General features: G+C 54.0%; 1 protein-coding gene across 1 annotated transcript in view; it reads right to left on the bottom strand.

Annotated features, from left to right (window-relative positions):
• Positions 1-18,132, bottom strand: part of CUBN (cubilin) — a 242,374-nt gene that overhangs the window by 214,704 nt on the left and 9,538 nt on the right. Inside the window, exons 7-12 of the mRNA XM_058297911.1 lie at positions 14,529-14,655; positions 11,695-11,857; positions 10,134-10,265; positions 9,248-9,343; positions 1,458-1,576; positions 951-1,137 (exon numbers count right to left, since the gene is read on the bottom strand). Coding sequence (XP_058153894.1) covers positions 951-1,137; positions 1,458-1,576; positions 9,248-9,343; positions 10,134-10,265; positions 11,695-11,857; positions 14,529-14,655 — 824 coding nt within the window. The remainder of the gene's footprint in view (positions 1-950; positions 1,138-1,457; positions 1,577-9,247; positions 9,344-10,133; positions 10,266-11,694; positions 11,858-14,528; positions 14,656-18,132) is intronic.

Here is an 18,132-nt window from a genome sequence, read left to right as displayed (position 1 = left end):
ACCACCAGCCCCCCAACCCAGTGCAGCACCCGCCCAGCGCCGCCCGGACCCCAGGACCAGCGCAGCAACCCCCCAGCACCGCCCAGACCCCAGGACCAGCGCAGCGCCCGCCCAGCGCCACCAGCCCCCCAATCCAGTGCAGCACCCGCCCAGCACCACCAGCCCCCCAACCCAGTGCAGCACCCGCCCAGCGCCGCCCGGACCCCAGGACCAGTGCAGCACCCCCCCAGCGCCGCCTGGACCCGAGGACCAGCGCAGCACCCCCCCAGTGCCACCAGCCCCCAGGCGCCCTCTTCCTGCCGCCCCCCCCCAGCGCTGGTCCCCAGCCCAGGTCTTCCTCCCGAGGTGGCCTTGTCACCCAGAGCGGAGCGGGGCGGCGGAGGTGGGCTCCCTGCCTGCTTCTGCACAGGGGCTCCACAGATGAGTGGATCGAGGTGACTGTGAGGGGTGCAGGTCGCGGGGGCTCTGGGGAGCAGGCTGGGTGGTCGTGCTCCCGAGGGCAGGGGTCTGGGGGCGTGGGGAGGCGTGCGGCACAAGGCCAGGTGGCGAGGAAAGGTGCTGGAGGGAGCTAGGGAGCAGGAGCTTGGAGGGCAGGGAGAGGCAGGGCTGCAGGGTACTGAAAAGCCCCAGCCTAACTCCACAGGCAATGGGGAGCCACTGCATACTGCAGAGCAGGAGAGTGACACGACTTAGTCTAGGAAAAGGAAACAGCCGCTATGCATAAAACTCTTAGAAGTGTGCAAAGCGTAATACCTTTGGTTATTTTATTTTCAGAAACTACCTAAGGAAAATGGCAAATGAAAAGGTTCTTCTGGTTTAAATGGAGCTATGTAAATATTCAGCGGGTGCGTTCTAGGCCATTTCTCTAAGGAAAGAGTTGCTTGTGGCTAGAGCAGGCTCCTCGGAGCATCACCTGCTGCAGGTGGGCCGTCGGGAGCCCTGAGCCCTACCTTGCTGGGGCACCTGGCAGAGCGCTCCGGTCCAGGCACCGGTGCACTCGCAGCTGAAGGCGTTGGCGCCGTCCACACAGGTGCCGCCGTTCAGACAGGGGCTGCTCCGGCACTCGTCCACGTTGTCCGTGCAGTTGGCCCCGGCCCAGCCCGGCTCGCACTCACAGACGTACCCAGAGACGGTGTCCTGTGGGGAGAGACCCGCCACGCCGCGGGGGTGAGGAGGCCGCAGGACAGGACGAGGGCCAGGGGGCCTCTCCGCGGTGCGCGTCCTGACTGCAGTGAACGGCAACTGAGGGAGAAGCAGGCTCACTGGGGTCGCCGGGGGCTGCCTTATTTCGTAATCACCCAGAGAGAAATCCTAACTCTCTGGTGTTTCCTGGGGTCTGAAGTTACTGTCTACCTTTCATCTGACCATTTATCTTGAATCACAACCTTAAATTCAGTGAGTAATACAGAAAACAGGTTTCCCGGAGGCACCCTCCTCCTGGGGGCCCCAGGACTCACGGTGCACCGTCCGTTCACGCAGGGGCGACTTGGGCAGATGTTGCTGAGCGGCGCGCAGCCCTGGGGCCCGTAGCCGTGTCCAGTGTAGCCAGGGAGGCAGAGACAAAGGGGCACGGGACCTGTTGAGAGGAGACAGCGTGAGCACAGGCGCCTCGGCTCCATGGGCAGCAGGCGTTCCCGGGGAAAGCGGGCGTGCAGGGTTCTTGCCATCTTCCCAGATCAGCCACAAGACAGACTCGAGGCCTTCAAAGGAATATGCGATGAAACCCCAGAGGGGAGCTGGCGCGGCAGCACGTGCGCATGGGGTGCCGGCAGAACGCCCACCGCGCCCACACCCCCGAGTTCCTCGCAGCCACACCACAAGGTGGACACAAAGACACTTAACCCGACTGCAACAGAATCTGGTAAAAAAAAAAATGCAAACGAGTGAGTCTACTGAAAACGCATCTCAGAGCGAGGGCCCCAGCGCAGAGGCAGCGGCTGTCAATGGCACAGAAGCATTCAGCATCGTCACAGCGCTTCCCAGCAATGCTTGGGATAAAAACACTCACTTGCTCTTTACAAAATTTCACCAGATTTAATGTCAGGAGACATGTTTCTATGTTCCTCACTTAATAGCAAAAAGCTGCATACTGTTGAAGAAGTAGATGTTCTTTCTAATGCTATAAAATTGTTGCAATAATGTGTGGAAATCAATATGGAGACTAACTTAAATGTCTTCTTCTGTTGCCAAGTAATGTTGAAGACGTGACGAAACAAGGAGAACAAACTACGAGGTGTGAGTGATTTGCGGGATAACTGGATGATAACATCCTCAGCTGATATTACTTGATACAGTCAGGTTTAATAATAAAACTTTTTGAATAAACAATGGCCTAGTAGTGTGTCCTTTATAGTTAGTCACTCCTTTCAAAAATGCTTATGGGGAAAAAGTAACCTCCAAAGATGCTGCAGCTTTACCTGGATTTCTTAAAAGTTGTTTATTGAGATAAAATTCACATGCCATAAAATGAACCGTTTTAAAGTGAGCAATTCCAGGGCACTTAGCATATTCATGAGGTGCTAGCTGAAGTTCCAAAACCTCCTCACCACTTCAGTTAAAAACTCACAGCCACCCAGCAGCTGCGACCCTCCCCCTCCTTTCTTTATATATTTGCAGCAGCAACCACTGCTTCACCCTCCCAGGAAGGGGCAGAACTGGTGGAGATTTAAAGATGCCGTGGGACAGTCAGCTGAAGGGCTGATCTGCTGGGCAGGCCAGGGCAGCTCAGGGTCAGGGGGCCATAGGAGAAGCTCTTGGTGCCCTTCCTGGCCCCACCCCCAGGGCATTCTGGAGCCAGTCTGCACCCCCTGGTGGGTCCCTGGCCTGGTTTTGACCAGGAAAGACCGACTTGGGCAAGTCCTCTCCAGAGTGCCCCTCTTCCCAGAATTTGCTTCCAGGCAAAAGCAGCTAGAGGCATGAAAGGAGAGTAAGAAACAGCAGAGAAGCACAGTCTGGAACAAAGGTCCACCAGCTTCAAACACCCGGGAGAGGGAGGTCTGTCTCCTGGGAAACAGAGGGGACAACCAAGCTCCTGTGAACAGGGGAACTCCAAAACAGCCAACAAGCAGAAGCCCAGGACAAGGCAGAGGCCCAGACAGACAGGAGGACCCTGCATGCATTCGCCTTGGGCAGCCCTTCCCGAGGGGCCGCAGGAGCTCAAGGAAACCTCTCTCTATCACCAGCTGGTTACAAAACCAAGCAACAGGCATCCCAGGGAGCAAATCCCAGAGTTAACATCCTAAAATATTAAAACATACAGTGTACAAGAGTACAAACAGGAAGTGACAGTTCATCCAAAGGAAAAGGATAAAAACCCAGAAAACAACAACAAAGACAAGAATGTGGACGTACTGAGCAAAGCCTTTTTAAAAATGGTATTAAAAATTCTCAAGGAGATGAAGACAAATACAGAGAAAGAGCTAAAGGATATCAGAAAAACCAATGATCAATATAGTAATCTTAGTAAAGAGAGAAAATTTTTAAAAAGGAACCAGAAAGAACTACTAGAGTTGACGACCACAGTAATGAAATAAAAAAATTCCCAGGAGGGTTTCAAAAGAGGATTGGAGCTGGTAAAAAAGAGTCAGTGAACTTGAAGAGACAACTGAAATAAATCAGGTTGAGGAGTAGAAAGACAAAACAATTATTAAAAGACAAAATAGGCTAAGACACCCCTGGGACACCATCAAGAGTTCCAATACATACACTATGGGAGTCACAGAAAGAGAAGAAAGAGAGAACGGGGCAGAAGGATCAGTCAAAGAAATGATGACAGAAAATGTGCCAAACAACAAAAGACATGAATTTGCACATCCGAGAAGCCCAGAGAACACCAAGCAGGACAAACATGGAGGAAAATATACCTGTCATATATTGATTACGCTATTGAATGCCAAGAACAAGGAGAGGGTTCTGAAATCTCTAAGAGAAAAGCAACATGTTACATACCAGGAGTCCCAATTAGATTTCATGCTGATTTCCTATCAGAAACAATGGAGGCAAGAAGGCAATGAGTTGAAGAAAGAAAATAATTGCCAACCAAGAGTTATATATCTGGCAAGAGTTTCTTTCAAAAATTAGGGAGAGGTTAGATGTATCTAGATAAACAAAAGGTGAAGTTGTTCATCACCAATAGATGACTGCCCTATAAACAATGTGAAAGGGACTCTTCAGACTGAAAAGAAAGTACATAGGCATTGATTCAAAGTGGCATAAAGAAATAAAGACCTGTAGTAAAGGTAACCATTTTGGGTAATTATAAATGCCAGTATTAGTATAGTGTACTGTTTGGTATGTAACTTTATTTCTTACCTCCTACAGGTGCTAAAATGCAAATGCATAAAAAGTAATGGTAACTTTATGATTTTGAACATACACTATACCAAGATATATGTGAATGATAACAAGAATTTTTAAAAATAGGTACTAGGATAATAGGTTACAGGAAAAGTAGATGCACACTACTGAAATCAAGTTAGTATCAAACAAAATATGATTGCTATATATTTAGGAAGTTAAATGTTAACCCCATGGTAACCACAAGGAAAATAGATGAATTGCATATCCAGATAGAAATGAGAAAGTATTCAATGTGGTGTCTCAATATGGTAAACACAAAAAAAAACAAATAAATATAAAAGTAGGCATTATGGAAGATCTAAGGGGAAAAATGTATAAGACTAACAAAGGCTAAATAGCAAAATGGCAGAAGAAATTTTTTTTATTATCAGTAGTGACTTTAAATGTAAATGGATTAAACTTTTCAGTCAAAAGGCAAAAATTGGCAAAATGGATAAAAGAGCTTGACCCAACTATGAGCTCTACTAGAGACCTAATATTCAAAGACACAAGTAGTTTGAAAGTGAAAGAATGGAAAAAAATATATACTATGCAAGTAGCAACCATAGGAGAGCTAAGCTAGCTATACTAATATCAGATAAAATAGACTTTAAGTAAAAAACAACTATGAGGGACAAAGAAAATCATTATATGCTGATGAAGGGGACTTTTCAACAAGAAGATATATATATATATATATATTTACCTAAGAATAAAGCCCAAACTTTATGAAGCAAATACAGATTTAAAGGGAGAAATTCACATTCTATATTTATTGTAGGAAACTTTACTATACCACTTTAAATAATGGACAGAGCTCCCATTCAGCAGATCAGTAAGGAAACACAGGACTTGAGCAATACTCTAAATGAACTGACCTATCTAGAATACTTCACCCAACAAAAACGAATACACATTCTCTTCCAGGGCCCATGGATCATTCTCTAGCATAGACCATATCTTAAATCACAAAACAAGTCCCAATAAATTAAAAAATACTGAAACCATACAATAGATATTCTCCAACCACAATGGAATGAAGTTAGAAATCAGTAACAGAGGAAAAAATGTAAAATTCACAAATACGTTACATTAAACAATGTACTCTTAACCAATGGGTTAAAGGGGAAATCAGAAGCAAAATTAGGAAACATCTCCAGGCAAATGAAAATACAACATACCAAACTTACGGGATGCAGTGAAAGCACTGCTGAGAGGAAATTTTAAAGCTCTAAATGCTTACAATAAAAAAAGAAGAAAAACTTCAAATCAGAAACCTACCCTCAAAACTGGAAGAGCTAGAAAAGGAAGAACAAACTAAACATAAAAAAGCAAAAGAAAGGAAATAGCAATGAATAGGGCAGAGGAAAATTAAATAGAAAACAATAAAACAATAGAATCAACAAAAGCAAAAGTTGGTTCCTTGAAAAGATCAATAAAATTAACAAGACTTTAGTTAGACTGACGAAGAAAAAAAGAGAGAGGGTACAAATAATTAAAATCAGAAATGAAAACAAATATCAACTCAAAATGGATAAAAGACCAAAATATATGAGTTAGAACTAGAAAACTCTCAGAAGAAAATGTAGGGAAGTATCTTCAGGACCTTGTGTTAGGCAACTGTTTCTTAAAGCACAAGCCACAAAAGGAAAAACTGATAAATAGGACCTCATCAAAATTAAAAACTGTTGTGCCTCTAAGAACTTAATTATGAAAGTAAAATAAAATCCTACATAATGTGAGAAAACATTTGGAAACCACATATCCAATAAAGGGTTAATATCCACAGGATATAAAGAAACCCTTCAACTTAACAACAGAAGAACAAATAACCCACATTTAAAATGGGCAAAATACTTGATAGACATCTCCAAAGAAGAGTACATGGGAGAGACTCAGCGTCATCAGCCATCAGGGAAAAGCAAACCAGGACCACAACGAGATGCCATTTCACACCTATTAGAATGGCTACTATTAACAAAAATGAAAAACAACAAGTTTTGGAGAGGCTGTGGAGAAATAAGAACACTCATTCATTGCTGATGGGGATGTAAAGCGGTGCAAGTGCTGTGGAAGGGTTTGGCAGTTCCTCAAAAGCTAAGCGTAGAATTTCCATATGACCTGGCAATCCCACCACTAGGTATATACCCAGAAGAACTGAAAGCAGAGACTCCAAGAGATATTTGCACACCAATGTTCATTGCAACATTATTCATAATTTCCAAGAGATGGAAGAAACTAAAGTTGCTGGTGAATGGATAAATAAACTGTGATGTATACATACAATGGAATATTATTTAGCTGTAAAAAGAAATGAAATCCTGATAGGTACAACAACATGGATGAACCTTGAAGATGTAAGTGAAATAAGCCAGACACAAAAGGGCAAACACTGTATGATCTCACTAATTGGAAACTACTAGAATGAGCAAACTCAGAATCTAGAAGGCAGGATACCATGGGCGGGGTGGGGACAGGCAGTGGGAAGGGAAGGCTTAAAGTGCACAGGGCTCCTATGTGGAATGACAGAAATGTTTGCTAATTAAAAGCACCGAATAGATATCTGACAATGATTAAAAGGGGAAATGTTAGATTACATATTTTAGGAAAAAAATCCTTGAAACTACACTACACAGTGAATCAGAAGTTAAACCATGGACATTAGTAAATAGTACAATTATAAAACTGTGCTATCATCAATTGTAACAAATGTTCTATACCAATTCAGAGTGGTGAATGGGAATACTGAATTTTATGTATGTCTTTACTGTAAATATATAAATCCTCTAATAAAAATAAATAAATCCTAAAAAGATTAAAGGATTTTAATATAAAAAGATAGAAACATAAAAGAGACAAAGAAAATGTATTTGATTATTTTTTAAAGCATTTGGTAGGAAAGGCCTTCCTAAACATGATTTTAGGGGGATAAATCATAAAAGAAAAGAATGGTCTCTTTGATTAAATAAAAATTTTGAACTTCTAAATAGAAACCACCACCACAAAAAGAAAAGTAAAACAACATGCCAGGAAAAATTCTTGTAAAACAAAGGACAGATAATGAGTTAATACCCCTAGTACATAGTGAAATTTTACAAGTCAGTAAGACAATGATTATCCCAATAAAAATGAGCAAATACCATGAACAAATAGAAAAAAAACAAATGGCTGTTAAAATATGAAAAGCACTAATTACTAATATTATGGGGTGCAAATTAAAATGTTGGGAACTAATTTTTGCCTATAAAATTGGCCAAGATGAAAAATAACAGTAGTACCCATTATTGTTAAGGGTGGGATAAATATCTATTTCACACATGACTGGTGTACATAAAAACTGATCTCACATTTCCAGGAGAAAGCTCAGCATCCACACAGGATATCTATAGCTTTGAGCCCCTTTACAAGGGTCCGTGGTAGTTTGAGGCTTTTGTGGACCCCCAGAAAATTCTGTTCGTAAAGCTAATCTAGGGAAGTGGATGTGGCTCAAGCAATTGGGCTCCCGTCTACCAAACAGGAGGTCCAGGTTTGATTCCCCCAGCCTCCTGGTGAAGGTGAGCTGGCCAGCACAGGAGTGCTGGCCCATGCAGGAGTGCTGACCCACACAGAGTGCTAGCCATGCGGAGAGCTGGCATAGCAAGATGACGCAATGAAAAGAGGCAAAAAGGAGAGAAAATAAGAGACACGGCAGGCCAGGGAGCTGAGGTGGCACAAGAGATTGAGTGCCTTTCTCCCACTCTGGAAGGTCCCATGATTGGTTCCCAGTGCCACCTAAAGAGAAGACAAGCAGACACAGAAGAACACACAGCAAATGGACACAGTGAGCACAAAGCAATGGGGGGAGGGGAATTGTTTAAAAAATTCGCAAAATAAAAATAGATTTTTATTTTAAAAAATAAAATAAAATAGAGCTAATCTACTCTTGTGCATGCAAACCTATTATAGGTGGGTCCTTTTGATTAAATGGCTTCAATTAAGGGCCTCTGATTAGATTGCATGTCCCAGGGTGGGTCTTGATCCTCTTACTGCAGTCTGTTATAAACTGGAATCGCACACAGATGAGAAATGCCCCAAAGCAGAAAGAGAAAGCCCCGGGGCCCAGAAGCTCTAACCAACAGAACCCTGGAAGCAGGACCAGCAGGCGCGGCCATTGGGCCGCCCTCAGCTGAGCGCGGGGAGGACCCTCTCCTGATGAAGGCTTGACTTGGACATTTCTCACGGCCTCGGAACTGTAAGCTTGTAAGCCAACACACCCCCGCTGTAGAGCCAGCTCATTTCTGGTCTAACTGCTTTGGCAGCCTTGAGCTGACAACCAGACACCACTGGCCATGGCCCTCGACCCAGGGCCCCTTCTTTGGAGGAGGACTCCTTAACTCTTGCCAGCCTCACGCCTGCCAGCCTGCCTGGCAGTGGGCTTGGCGCTGGCCGGTGGCTGGAAATAGCAGTGTCCCTGGAGAGAGGTGCAGGCCCTTCTCCCTCCCTTTCTCCTTCCTGCTCGGGGGAACCTGGTCAGGAGCTGCCCAGTTGGCTTATTTACTTTGGGGGATAATTCCTAAAATAGAGCTTTAAATCACTAAAGGCATTAAAACAACCCAGGGGAGTGGACGTGGCTCAGGCCATTGGGCACACGCCTCCCACGTGGGGGTCCCGGTTGGGGCCCCAGTGCCTCCTGGAGAAGGCAAGCAAACAATGAGCAGGCAGATGAGAGAACCATCTGAGGGACGGGTGGAGGATAAATTAAAATAAATGAAATAAAAATAATAAATCTTTTTTAAAAAATCCAAACATACAGGTCTACAGCATAGCTTAGCTGTTTGGTTGAAGGTTAAAATAAAAACTCTGAGGACAGGGGCTTCTATTTTTAAGATGTCACCTTGTCCTCAGGGTCAGGGGAGAGACGGGCTGTTACCTAGAGTCGCGGAGCAGGACGCATGCGGGTGGCAGCCGCCGTTGTGGACGGAGCAGACGTCTTCGAGCACGCACACTCTGCCGTCACCCTGGTACCCTGATGGAGCGAGGACAGCGGTCAGGAGCAGGGCCAGGACGAAAGGAAGGCATGAGAGGAGCTTCCAGCCTGGCACGCGCAGCCACGAGCCCTCTCCTCAAAGCAGAAGACGTAAAGATACAGAGGAGAAGCAAAGACAGGCCCACCATCGACCACCAGAGCAGCGAGAATTAGGAGCCTGAGTGCAGAGAAGGTTCTGGGCTGTTCCTCATGGAAAAAGATACAGAGCTACCAGCAGGCCTAGAAAGTGCTGGCACCCAGGAAGTCGCCATTTCTAGCACGGCAGCGGGTGTCCTTAGCGCCATCGAGGGGGCCGCGTGTCCTGGGGCCAGGCTACCCCGCCACGCCTGGCACAGCTTCTCCAGATGGGAGGAAGCAGGGGAGTCTCCTTCAGGAGGAGCAGGGATGGGCACGTGCTGCAGGCCTGCCAGCAGCCTTTTATTTAATAAACTGCATGCCAAACACCCGGGGAGCCCTCAACATGGCGAGGTCACTGGTGGGAACAAGGCCACAGGTCTGTGAACCACAGAAAATGTTTCAAATCCAGCCTCGTCCCAGTTGCCTATTTCACTGCCTGCAAAGGACACGGTTTTCCACTGATCTTCCAAATGTGTCGTGTCTTCCGGATGGGAGAGCTGTATCAATGTGCCCTGAATCTGTAAGTGACGTAGAGCTTTCTGCCCTACTCAGCTACTCTCCTCTGATGGGAATCACACTTAAAATAGAGAACAGGATTCTGTTTCTCAAACACGTGTTTGGCCTATGGGTGCCGGGACCTGTGGGGCAGTACCTGGGGGACAGGCCTGGCAGTAGGAAGAGCCAGGTGTGTTCACGCATTTCACAGGTGGAGCCACAGAGCAGCCGCCGTTATTTAGCGCACATTCATTGATGTCTTGGCAATCATATCCATTTCCTTGCCAGCCTAGAAAAACAAGATTTCAAAGGTTAGCTCTACAGACAAGTCAACAAAAGAGGAACACAGATAGTCAACAATGTAAATGCGCTCTCAACTCAAGGGTTCAGAGATTATAATGAGATATACTATCTCATCAGATAGGCGAAAATAAAACAAAACAAAACAGAACAAACTGGCAAAGAGGCAGCCACAGTGGAGATGCTGTAGTGGACTGACAGGCACTCCACTGCTAGAACCTCTTGGAAGGAGGCCTGGCAGCACTCATGAATTTCTTTTCAATATGTGTCCTTTAACAAACACTCCCACTTCTTGAAACGTACTCCACAGTGATGAAACTACAAGTATATAAAGCCATAGGGCAGGGGACATCTGTCGCGGCATTGTTTAACAGAAAAAACAAAAACTGCTCAGTGGTCAGTAGGGGCAGCTGAAAGCATTGTCACTCACACATCCCACCAAATCCTAACAACTATTTAAATAACACACACATGTGCACACACAATACTGCCTTGAAATCATTTCCCCATATATATTTTAATTGAAAATGCCAAATTTTACAAAAATATTCCGAGTATGAAACTGATTTTGCGGAATCATTTGTAGAACCTGCAAATGTGTGTTTGGGAGAGCACAGGAAAAAAGGAGAAGGGAGAGCGGAGGGGAGGGGAAGGGAGGGGAGGGGAGGGGGTGGCCGGCTGGTCCTTAGGAACACGGTTTTACTCCTGACTTTTCCCACTTATTCAAATTGATACTTAAAACCTTTTAAAGCCTTTAGAATGTTTCTACCCTCTGATCTAAATAGAGTACCACTAGGAGTTTACCTCTGTCTCTCTCTCCTCTCTCTCTCTTTCGTCTTTATATTTTATAAGTAGCATGTTATTTTGACATCTGGGTGAAAAAGGTGATTAACAGGAAAACAAACATTTTTGTCTCTCGTTTTCCTCTCCATTAACAAAAAGAATTGAAGAACACATTGCCCATCCTATCATTTAAATAGTTTCTTTTTCTGATTGCTAGTTTATAGAGACGGTCACTGGCAGATGATGATGTGCGAGTTTCACTTGCACCTGAGAACCAGGACAGGAAAGGCGTCTTTACTTGCTTTATCAATTCCTTTTTAGATTTTCCAGTCCTAAGCAGAGAACGCGGCCCGTTCGGAGCTCCCAGGGCGGCGGCCGCCTGGGGCACTCCGGCCGAGCAGGGCAGACGCCACGCGGCCTGGACGCCGGGGGCCTCCGAGACCTGGGCCCACGGAGCGCCCGGCGCGGCCCCGGCTGGCCCCCTGCCGTGGAGGGGCGCACGCCGAGGGCCCGGCCCGAGGAGGGGCCGCGCCCACCCGCCCAGACGCGCCCTGGAGGGGTCCCAGGGGCGAGCACGGGCCTGCGCGCCCCCCGCCGCGGCCAGCGCCCGCCGCGCGCCGCCCTCCCGCGCCCGCCTACCTGCCGGGGCAGGCCCCCGCAGGAGAAGGAGCCGGGGGCGTTGGCGCAGGCCGCCAGCGGGGAGCAGGGCCGCGCGCCGCACTCGTCCAGGTCGCGCGTGCAGGCCGCGCTGCCCGGCTCCGTGGTCCAGCCCGCCTCGCAGACGCAGCGGTACCTGGGCTGCGGCGACAAGGGCAGGGTCGGGGCCCGGCAGAGCGGACCCCCAGGGCCGCGGGGGGCCTTCGGGGGGGAGCGGCCACCCGGAGGTGCTGGGGAGCCCGCGCCAGGAGACCACGGAGCGCGGGGGCGAGGGCGCCGTGCTCGGGACGGGGGTCCCGGCTCCCCTCGGCCTCCCCCCGGGAGCTCTCCCTTCACGCGGGGGGAGCTGGGCCGCGGCTGCCCGCAGGCCGCCAGGGGCTGGGCCGGGGGTCGGGGCCGCGCGGGGACAGGCGGACCCACGAGCCGCCCGCGAGGGCGCTGCGAACGCGGCCCGTCCCCAGCCCGTCCCCAGGCGCGGCCCGTCCTCCCAGCGCCCAGCGCCGGGCCCCGCAGCCGGGACAGGCCTCCTGGGGTCCCCGTGGGGAGAGGCCCGGGGAGGCTCGGGGAGGGCGAGAGGGGGGCGCGGGGGTCCTGCGAGGGGCGCGGGGTCCTGCGAGGGGCGCGGGGGTCCCTGCGAGGGGCGCGGGGGTCCTGCGAGGGGTGCGGGGAGGGGCGAGAGGGGGCACGGGGGTCCTGTGAGGGGCGCGGGGGTCCTGTGAGGGGCGCGGGGGTCCTGCGAGGGGCGCGGGGGGTCCTGTGAGGGGCGTGGGGTCCTGCGAGGGGCGCGGGGGTCCTGCGAGGGGCGCGGGGTCCTGCGAGGGATACGGGGGTCTGCGAGGGGCGCGGGGGTCCTGTGAGGGATACGGGGGTCCTGTGAGGGATGCGGGGGTCCTGTGAGGGATACGGGGGTCCTGCGAGGGGCGCGGGGGGTCCTGTGAGGGGCACGGGGGGTCCTGTGAGGGATACGGGGGTCCTGTGAGGGATACGGGGGTCCTGCGAGGGATACGGGGGTCCTGCGAGGGGCGCGGGGGTCCTGTGAGGGATGCGGGGGTCCTGTGAGGGGCGCGGGGGTCCTGTGAGGGGCGCGGGGGGTCCTGTGAGGGGCGCGGGGGTCCTGTGAGGGGCGCGGGGGGTCCTGTGAGGGATACGGGGGTCCTGTGAGGGGCGCGGGGGTCCTGCGAGGGGCACGGGGTCCTGCGAGGGGCGCGGGGGTCCTGCGAGGGATACGGGGGTCCTGTGAGGGGCGCGGGGTCCTGCGAGGGGCGCGGGGGTCCTGTGAGGGATACGGGGGTCCTGTGAGGGATACGGGGGTCCTGTGAGGGGCGCGGGGGTCCTGTGAGGGATACGGGGGTCCTGTGAGGGATACGGGGGTCCTGCGAGGGATACGGGGGTCCTGCGAGGGGCGCGGGGGTCCTGTGAGGGATGCGGGGGTCCTGTGAGGGGCGCGGGGGTCCTGTGAGGGGCGCGGGGGTCCTGTGAGGGGCGCGGGGGTCCTGTGAGGGGCGCGGGGGTCCTGTGAGGGGCGCGGGGGTCCTGTGAGGGATACGGGGGTCCTGTGAGGGGCGCGGGGGTCCTGCGAGGGGCACGGGGTCCTGCGAGGGGCGCGGGGGTCCTGCGAGGGATACGGGGGTCCTGTGAGGGGCGCGGGGTCCTGCGAGGGGCGCGGGGGTCCTGTGAGGGATACGGGGGTCCTGTGAGGGATACGGGGGTCCTGTGAGGGGCGCGGGGGTCCTGTGAGGGGCGCGGGGGTCCTGTGAGGGGCACGGGGTCCTGCGAGGGATACGGGGGTCCTGTGAGGGGCGCGGGGGTCCTGCGAGGGATACGGGGGTCCTGCGAGGGATACGGGGGTCCTGCGAGGGATACGGGGGTCCTGTGAGGGGCACGGGGGTCCTGTGAGGGGCGCGGGGGTCCTGTGAGGGGCGCGGGGGTCCTGTGAGGGGCGCGGGGGTCCTGTGAGGGATGCGGGGGTCCTGTGAGGGGCGCGGGGGTCCTGTGAGGGATGCGGGGGTCCTGTGAGGGATACGGGGGTTCTGCGAGGGGCACGGGGGTCCTGTGAGGGATACGGGGGTCCTGTGAGGGATGCGGGGGTCCTGGTGAGGGATGCGGGGGTCCTGTGAGGGATACGGGGTCCTGTGAGGGATACGGGGGTCCTGTGAGGGGCGCAGGGTCCTGTGAGGGGCGCAGGGTCCTGTGAGGGGCGCAGGGTCCTGTGAGGGGCACGGGGTCCTGCGAGGGGATACGGGGGTCCTGTGAGGGATACGGGGGTCCTGTGAGGGGCACGGGGGTCCTGTGAGGGATACGGGGGTCCTGTGAGGGGCGCGGGGGTCCTGTGAGGGATACGGGGGTCCTGTGAGGGGCGCGGGGGTCCTGTGAGGGATACGGGGGTCCTGTGAGGGATACGGGGGTCCTGTGAGGGATACGGGGGTCTGTGAGGGATACGGGGGTCCTGTGAGGGGCACGGGGGGTCCTGTGAGGGATACGGGGGTCCTGTGAGGGGCACGGGGGTCCTGTGAGGGGCACGGGGGGTCCTGTGAGGGATACGGGGGTCCTGTGAGGGGCACCGGGGGTCCTAGAGGAGGCTGAAGGGAGGGGTCCTGTGAGGGGGCGCGGGGGTCCTGTGAGGGGCGCGGGGGTCCTGTGAGGGATACGGGGGTCCTGTGAGGGGCACCGGGGTCCTCGAGGAGGCTGAAGGGAGGGTCCTGTGAGGGGCGCAGGGTCCTGTGAGGGGCGCAGGGTCCTGTGAGGGGCGCGGGGGTCCCAGAGGAGGCCGGGGCCCCTGGGGCGGCGTCTCCCGGCGCGCACGCGCACCCACCTCTCCGGCGCGCACGCGCACCAGGTCCTCGCAGACGCCGTGCGCGCAGAGCAGGCGCGAGCCGCCGACGCAGTCGTCGTAGGTGGAGGCGCACTGCGGCCCGAAGGCCTCGGGCGGGCAGCGGCAGCTGCGGAGGGCGCAGTCAGGGCCGGGCGGCAACGCCCCGGCAACGCCCCGGGCCCCAGGCCGTGGCGGCGCACAGGGGGCGCCCCGGACCCCACACGCTGTGGGGGGCCACCCAAGGGCGGCGCCACCCAGGGCTCGAGTGCCCTCCAGGGTCGGGGCCGGGCTGCGGGCGAGGGCGCGGCCGCAGGCCCCCGGGCAGGCAGTGTTGGACGGCAAAGGGCCGTGCCCCCCGGCCACCAGACACGCGTCCCGCGCGTGAGGCTTAGGGCCCGGGACGCAGCTGGCGCCGGCCGCCGTCACTCCCTGTCCAGCGAAGAGCCCAGGGGGCAGGGCGCTTCCGGATGATTCTCCAGACCCGGCTTCGCTGAGCCGGACGTGTGGCCCGAGGGGGGCACAGGGCCTGAGGGCGGGGGGCCTGGGCGGGGGGCCTGGGCGGGGGGGCGGGGGGGGGACCTGAGGGCGGGGGGGGGACCTGAGGGCGGGGGGCCTGGGCGGGGGGGGCGGGGGGGGGGACCTGAGGGCGGGGGCGGGGGGGGGACCTGAGGGCGGGGGGGGGACCTGAGGGCGGGGGGCCTGGGCGGGGGGGCGGGGGGTGGGGGGCCTGAGGGCGGGGGGGCGGGGGGGGGGGGGACCTGAGGGCGGGGGGCCTGGGCGGGGGCCTGAGCGCAGGGCCCCTCAGGCGCGGCAATGCCAGAAGCTTCAGGAGGGGCGAACTGAGCCAGCCGAAGGGGCCCAGGAACGATGGCCGGGGTGACCTTCTGGGGCCTTCTGGGGACGAAGAGCCACCGACCAGCAGCGCAGGGAAGGCTGCTGCACGCGTCCTGCCCGCCCGCACAGGGGGTCCCGGGCTCAGCGAGTGACGACTCTGAGCCCAGTTAGTGATGTGGGCTATGGGTGGAAGGCTCTTTGTTTCTTCAGAAATAACTAAGCTGTTTGACTTGTGTCTTTTTAGAAATAACTAAGTTGTTTGATTTGTAAGTGTGAAACGGTAAGAAGCTGCAGTCCTGCCCTTAAGGACAGTGACAACAAGCTCCAGTCTCAGGAAATGTTTAACAAAGCAAGGGCTATAAACTTTAAGTATTTAAGGGAAATGCAAAAACAAGGTTTATCTAGAATGTCTGGAGTCTTTGCTAAAAGCTTACTTAAGATGTGAAAAAGATATATGCTAATTAAAGCCTATTGAAAACTGAAACAAAGAGACTATTTAGCTTTTCTTCTCTGTATAAAAGACCTTTGAAAATCTTGTTCGGGGCTCGAGATTCAAACTGAAAGCTCCCGAGTCCGGCCGGCGTCAATAAACCATTTTTCCTTCTCAAAATCATTACTGAGTCCTAGCCTCTCTGTACTCAAATAATTAAACTTCTCTTAAATTCCACAACATTAGATTCGCCTTTCGGAGCGGGTCAGAGCGGGCCCCACGCAGTGTGTAACGAGGTAAAAACGGCTGCGTTAAGGCGCTGCGTTTCCGAGCGGCCCAAGGCGGCCTTCTCATTAATCCAGTGCCATAGATCACAGCGAGTGGTGACTAAACTTCAGAGGGAGCCAAGCATCAGCCCTCCCACCGCGGGAGTTTCCCCTCCTCCCTGCAGCCTGCCCTCCCCTCCTCCCTGCCCCCTCCCCTCCTCCCTGCAGCCTGCCCTCCCCTCCTCCCTGCCCCTCCCCTCCCTGCAGCCTGCCCTCCCCTCCTCTCTTCCCTGCAGCCTGCCCTCCCCTCCTCCCTGCCCCTCCTCTCCTCCCTGCAGCCTGCCCTCCCCTCCTCTCTTCCCTGCAGCCTGCCCTTCCTCCCTGCAGCCTGCCCTCCTCTCCTCCCTGCAGCCTTCCCCTCCCCTCCTCCTGCCCCTCCTCTCCCTGCCCCTCCCCTTCTCCCTGCTCCCTGCCCTTCCCCTCCCCTCCTCCTGCCCCTCCCCTCCTCCCTGCAGCCTGCCCTCCTCTCCTCCCTGCCCCTCCTCTCCTCCCTGCAGCCTGCCCTCCCCTCCTCCTCTGCCCCTCCTCTCTTCCCTGCAGCCTGCCCTCTCCTCCCTGCAGCCTGCCCTCCTCTCCTCCCTGCAGCCTTCCCCTCCTCCCTGCCCTTCCTCTCCTCCCTGCAGCCTGCCCTCCCCTCTCTGCCCTCTCTCTTCCTGCAGCCTGCCCTTCCTCCCTGCAGCCTGCCCTCCTCTCCTCCCTGCAGCCTTCCCCTCCTCCCTGCCCTTCCTCTCCTCCCTGCCCCTCCCCTCCTCCCTGCCCCTCCTCTCTTCCCTGCAGCCTGCCCTCCCTCCCTGCAGCCTGCCCTCCTCTCCTCCCTGCAGCCTTCCCCTCCCCCTCCTCCCCTGCCCTTCCTCTCCTCCCTGCCCCTCCCCTCCTCCCTGCCCCTCCTCTCCTCCCTGCCCCTCCCCTTCTCCCTGCAGCCTGCCCTCCTCTCCTCCCTGCAGCCTTCCCCTCCCCTCCTCCCCTGCCCCCTCCTCTCCTCCCTGCCCCTCTTCTCCTCCCTGCCCCTCCCCTCCTCTCCTCCCTGCCCCTCCTCTCCTCCAGCATCCCACTTTCAGGCCAGGCTGCTTCACTGCTAATAGGCCCCTCCCGGCTCCCCACCAGCTCCCCGTTCTCCTTCAGGCCAGCCTCCCACCCCTGGGAGCAGAGTGTGCAGGAACTGCCCAGGTTTACATCCTGCTCCACCCGGGGGTGTCCACCTCCCGCACAGCACCGAACCCCTCTGCCTCAGTTTCCAGTAACACATCCCCGTCCATAAGCACAATTTCCCACAGATGTGGCATGTGCCCGTAGGGCATGTGCAGGAGGCTGTGCAGCCGGAAATCAGGCCTGAGAGGAGGCTGCTCGTGACTCGCCGCTCAGCATTACGTGTCTGCTCCTCCTCCTTCCCCGCCACGTCCCCTGGAGACCAGCAGACTTGAACCTTATTCCCCAAGTGGCTACAAAGGACGGTTCTTCACTGGGCTTAGTGAGGAGGAAGCAGGAGAGGGCGGGGCCGACAGCATGTCCAGCTTCTGGCACGCCCCTGAAGGTTAGTGCTGCTAACCCCATTTTACAGACTGGAAACTGAGGCTCACGCTGCCCAAGCCACCCAGTGAATAATTGGCAGAAGATGAGTTAAAACCGGATTTTCCCACTTCACATTCCTATGTCCTGAAAAGGAGAACTAATATGGAGATTTTGCATTTTTATCTGAATTTTGACATAACACTGTTTGCATGCAAAATGCAAATGTGTCTTGATATGCCCTTTAAAGAAAAAGAGCAATTATTATACATCTCCCCCAAGGGAAAATAAACACCATATATTGTATCTTTAAAAGTAAATTATTTCCGTTCCTGACTTAATTATTAGCTGCTGATCCAGTGGGTGTCATCTGTGTAATGACTTTTGCCAATTTGGTTCCCACTGAACAAAGCCCTGAAAGTGCACTTGGCAACTGAGAAGCCAAATGCTTCCATAGTCATAGTTTAACTTGTGTTATAGTCCATGGTCCAATATTAATATAACTGAC

The sequence above is a fragment of the Dasypus novemcinctus genome, chromosome 5, assembly GCF_030445035.2.
Source record: "Dasypus novemcinctus isolate mDasNov1 chromosome 5, mDasNov1.1.hap2, whole genome shotgun sequence".
Classification (NCBI taxonomy): domain Eukaryota; kingdom Metazoa; phylum Chordata; class Mammalia; order Cingulata; family Dasypodidae; genus Dasypus; species Dasypus novemcinctus.
This window is presented reverse-complemented; position numbering and strand designations above follow the sequence as displayed.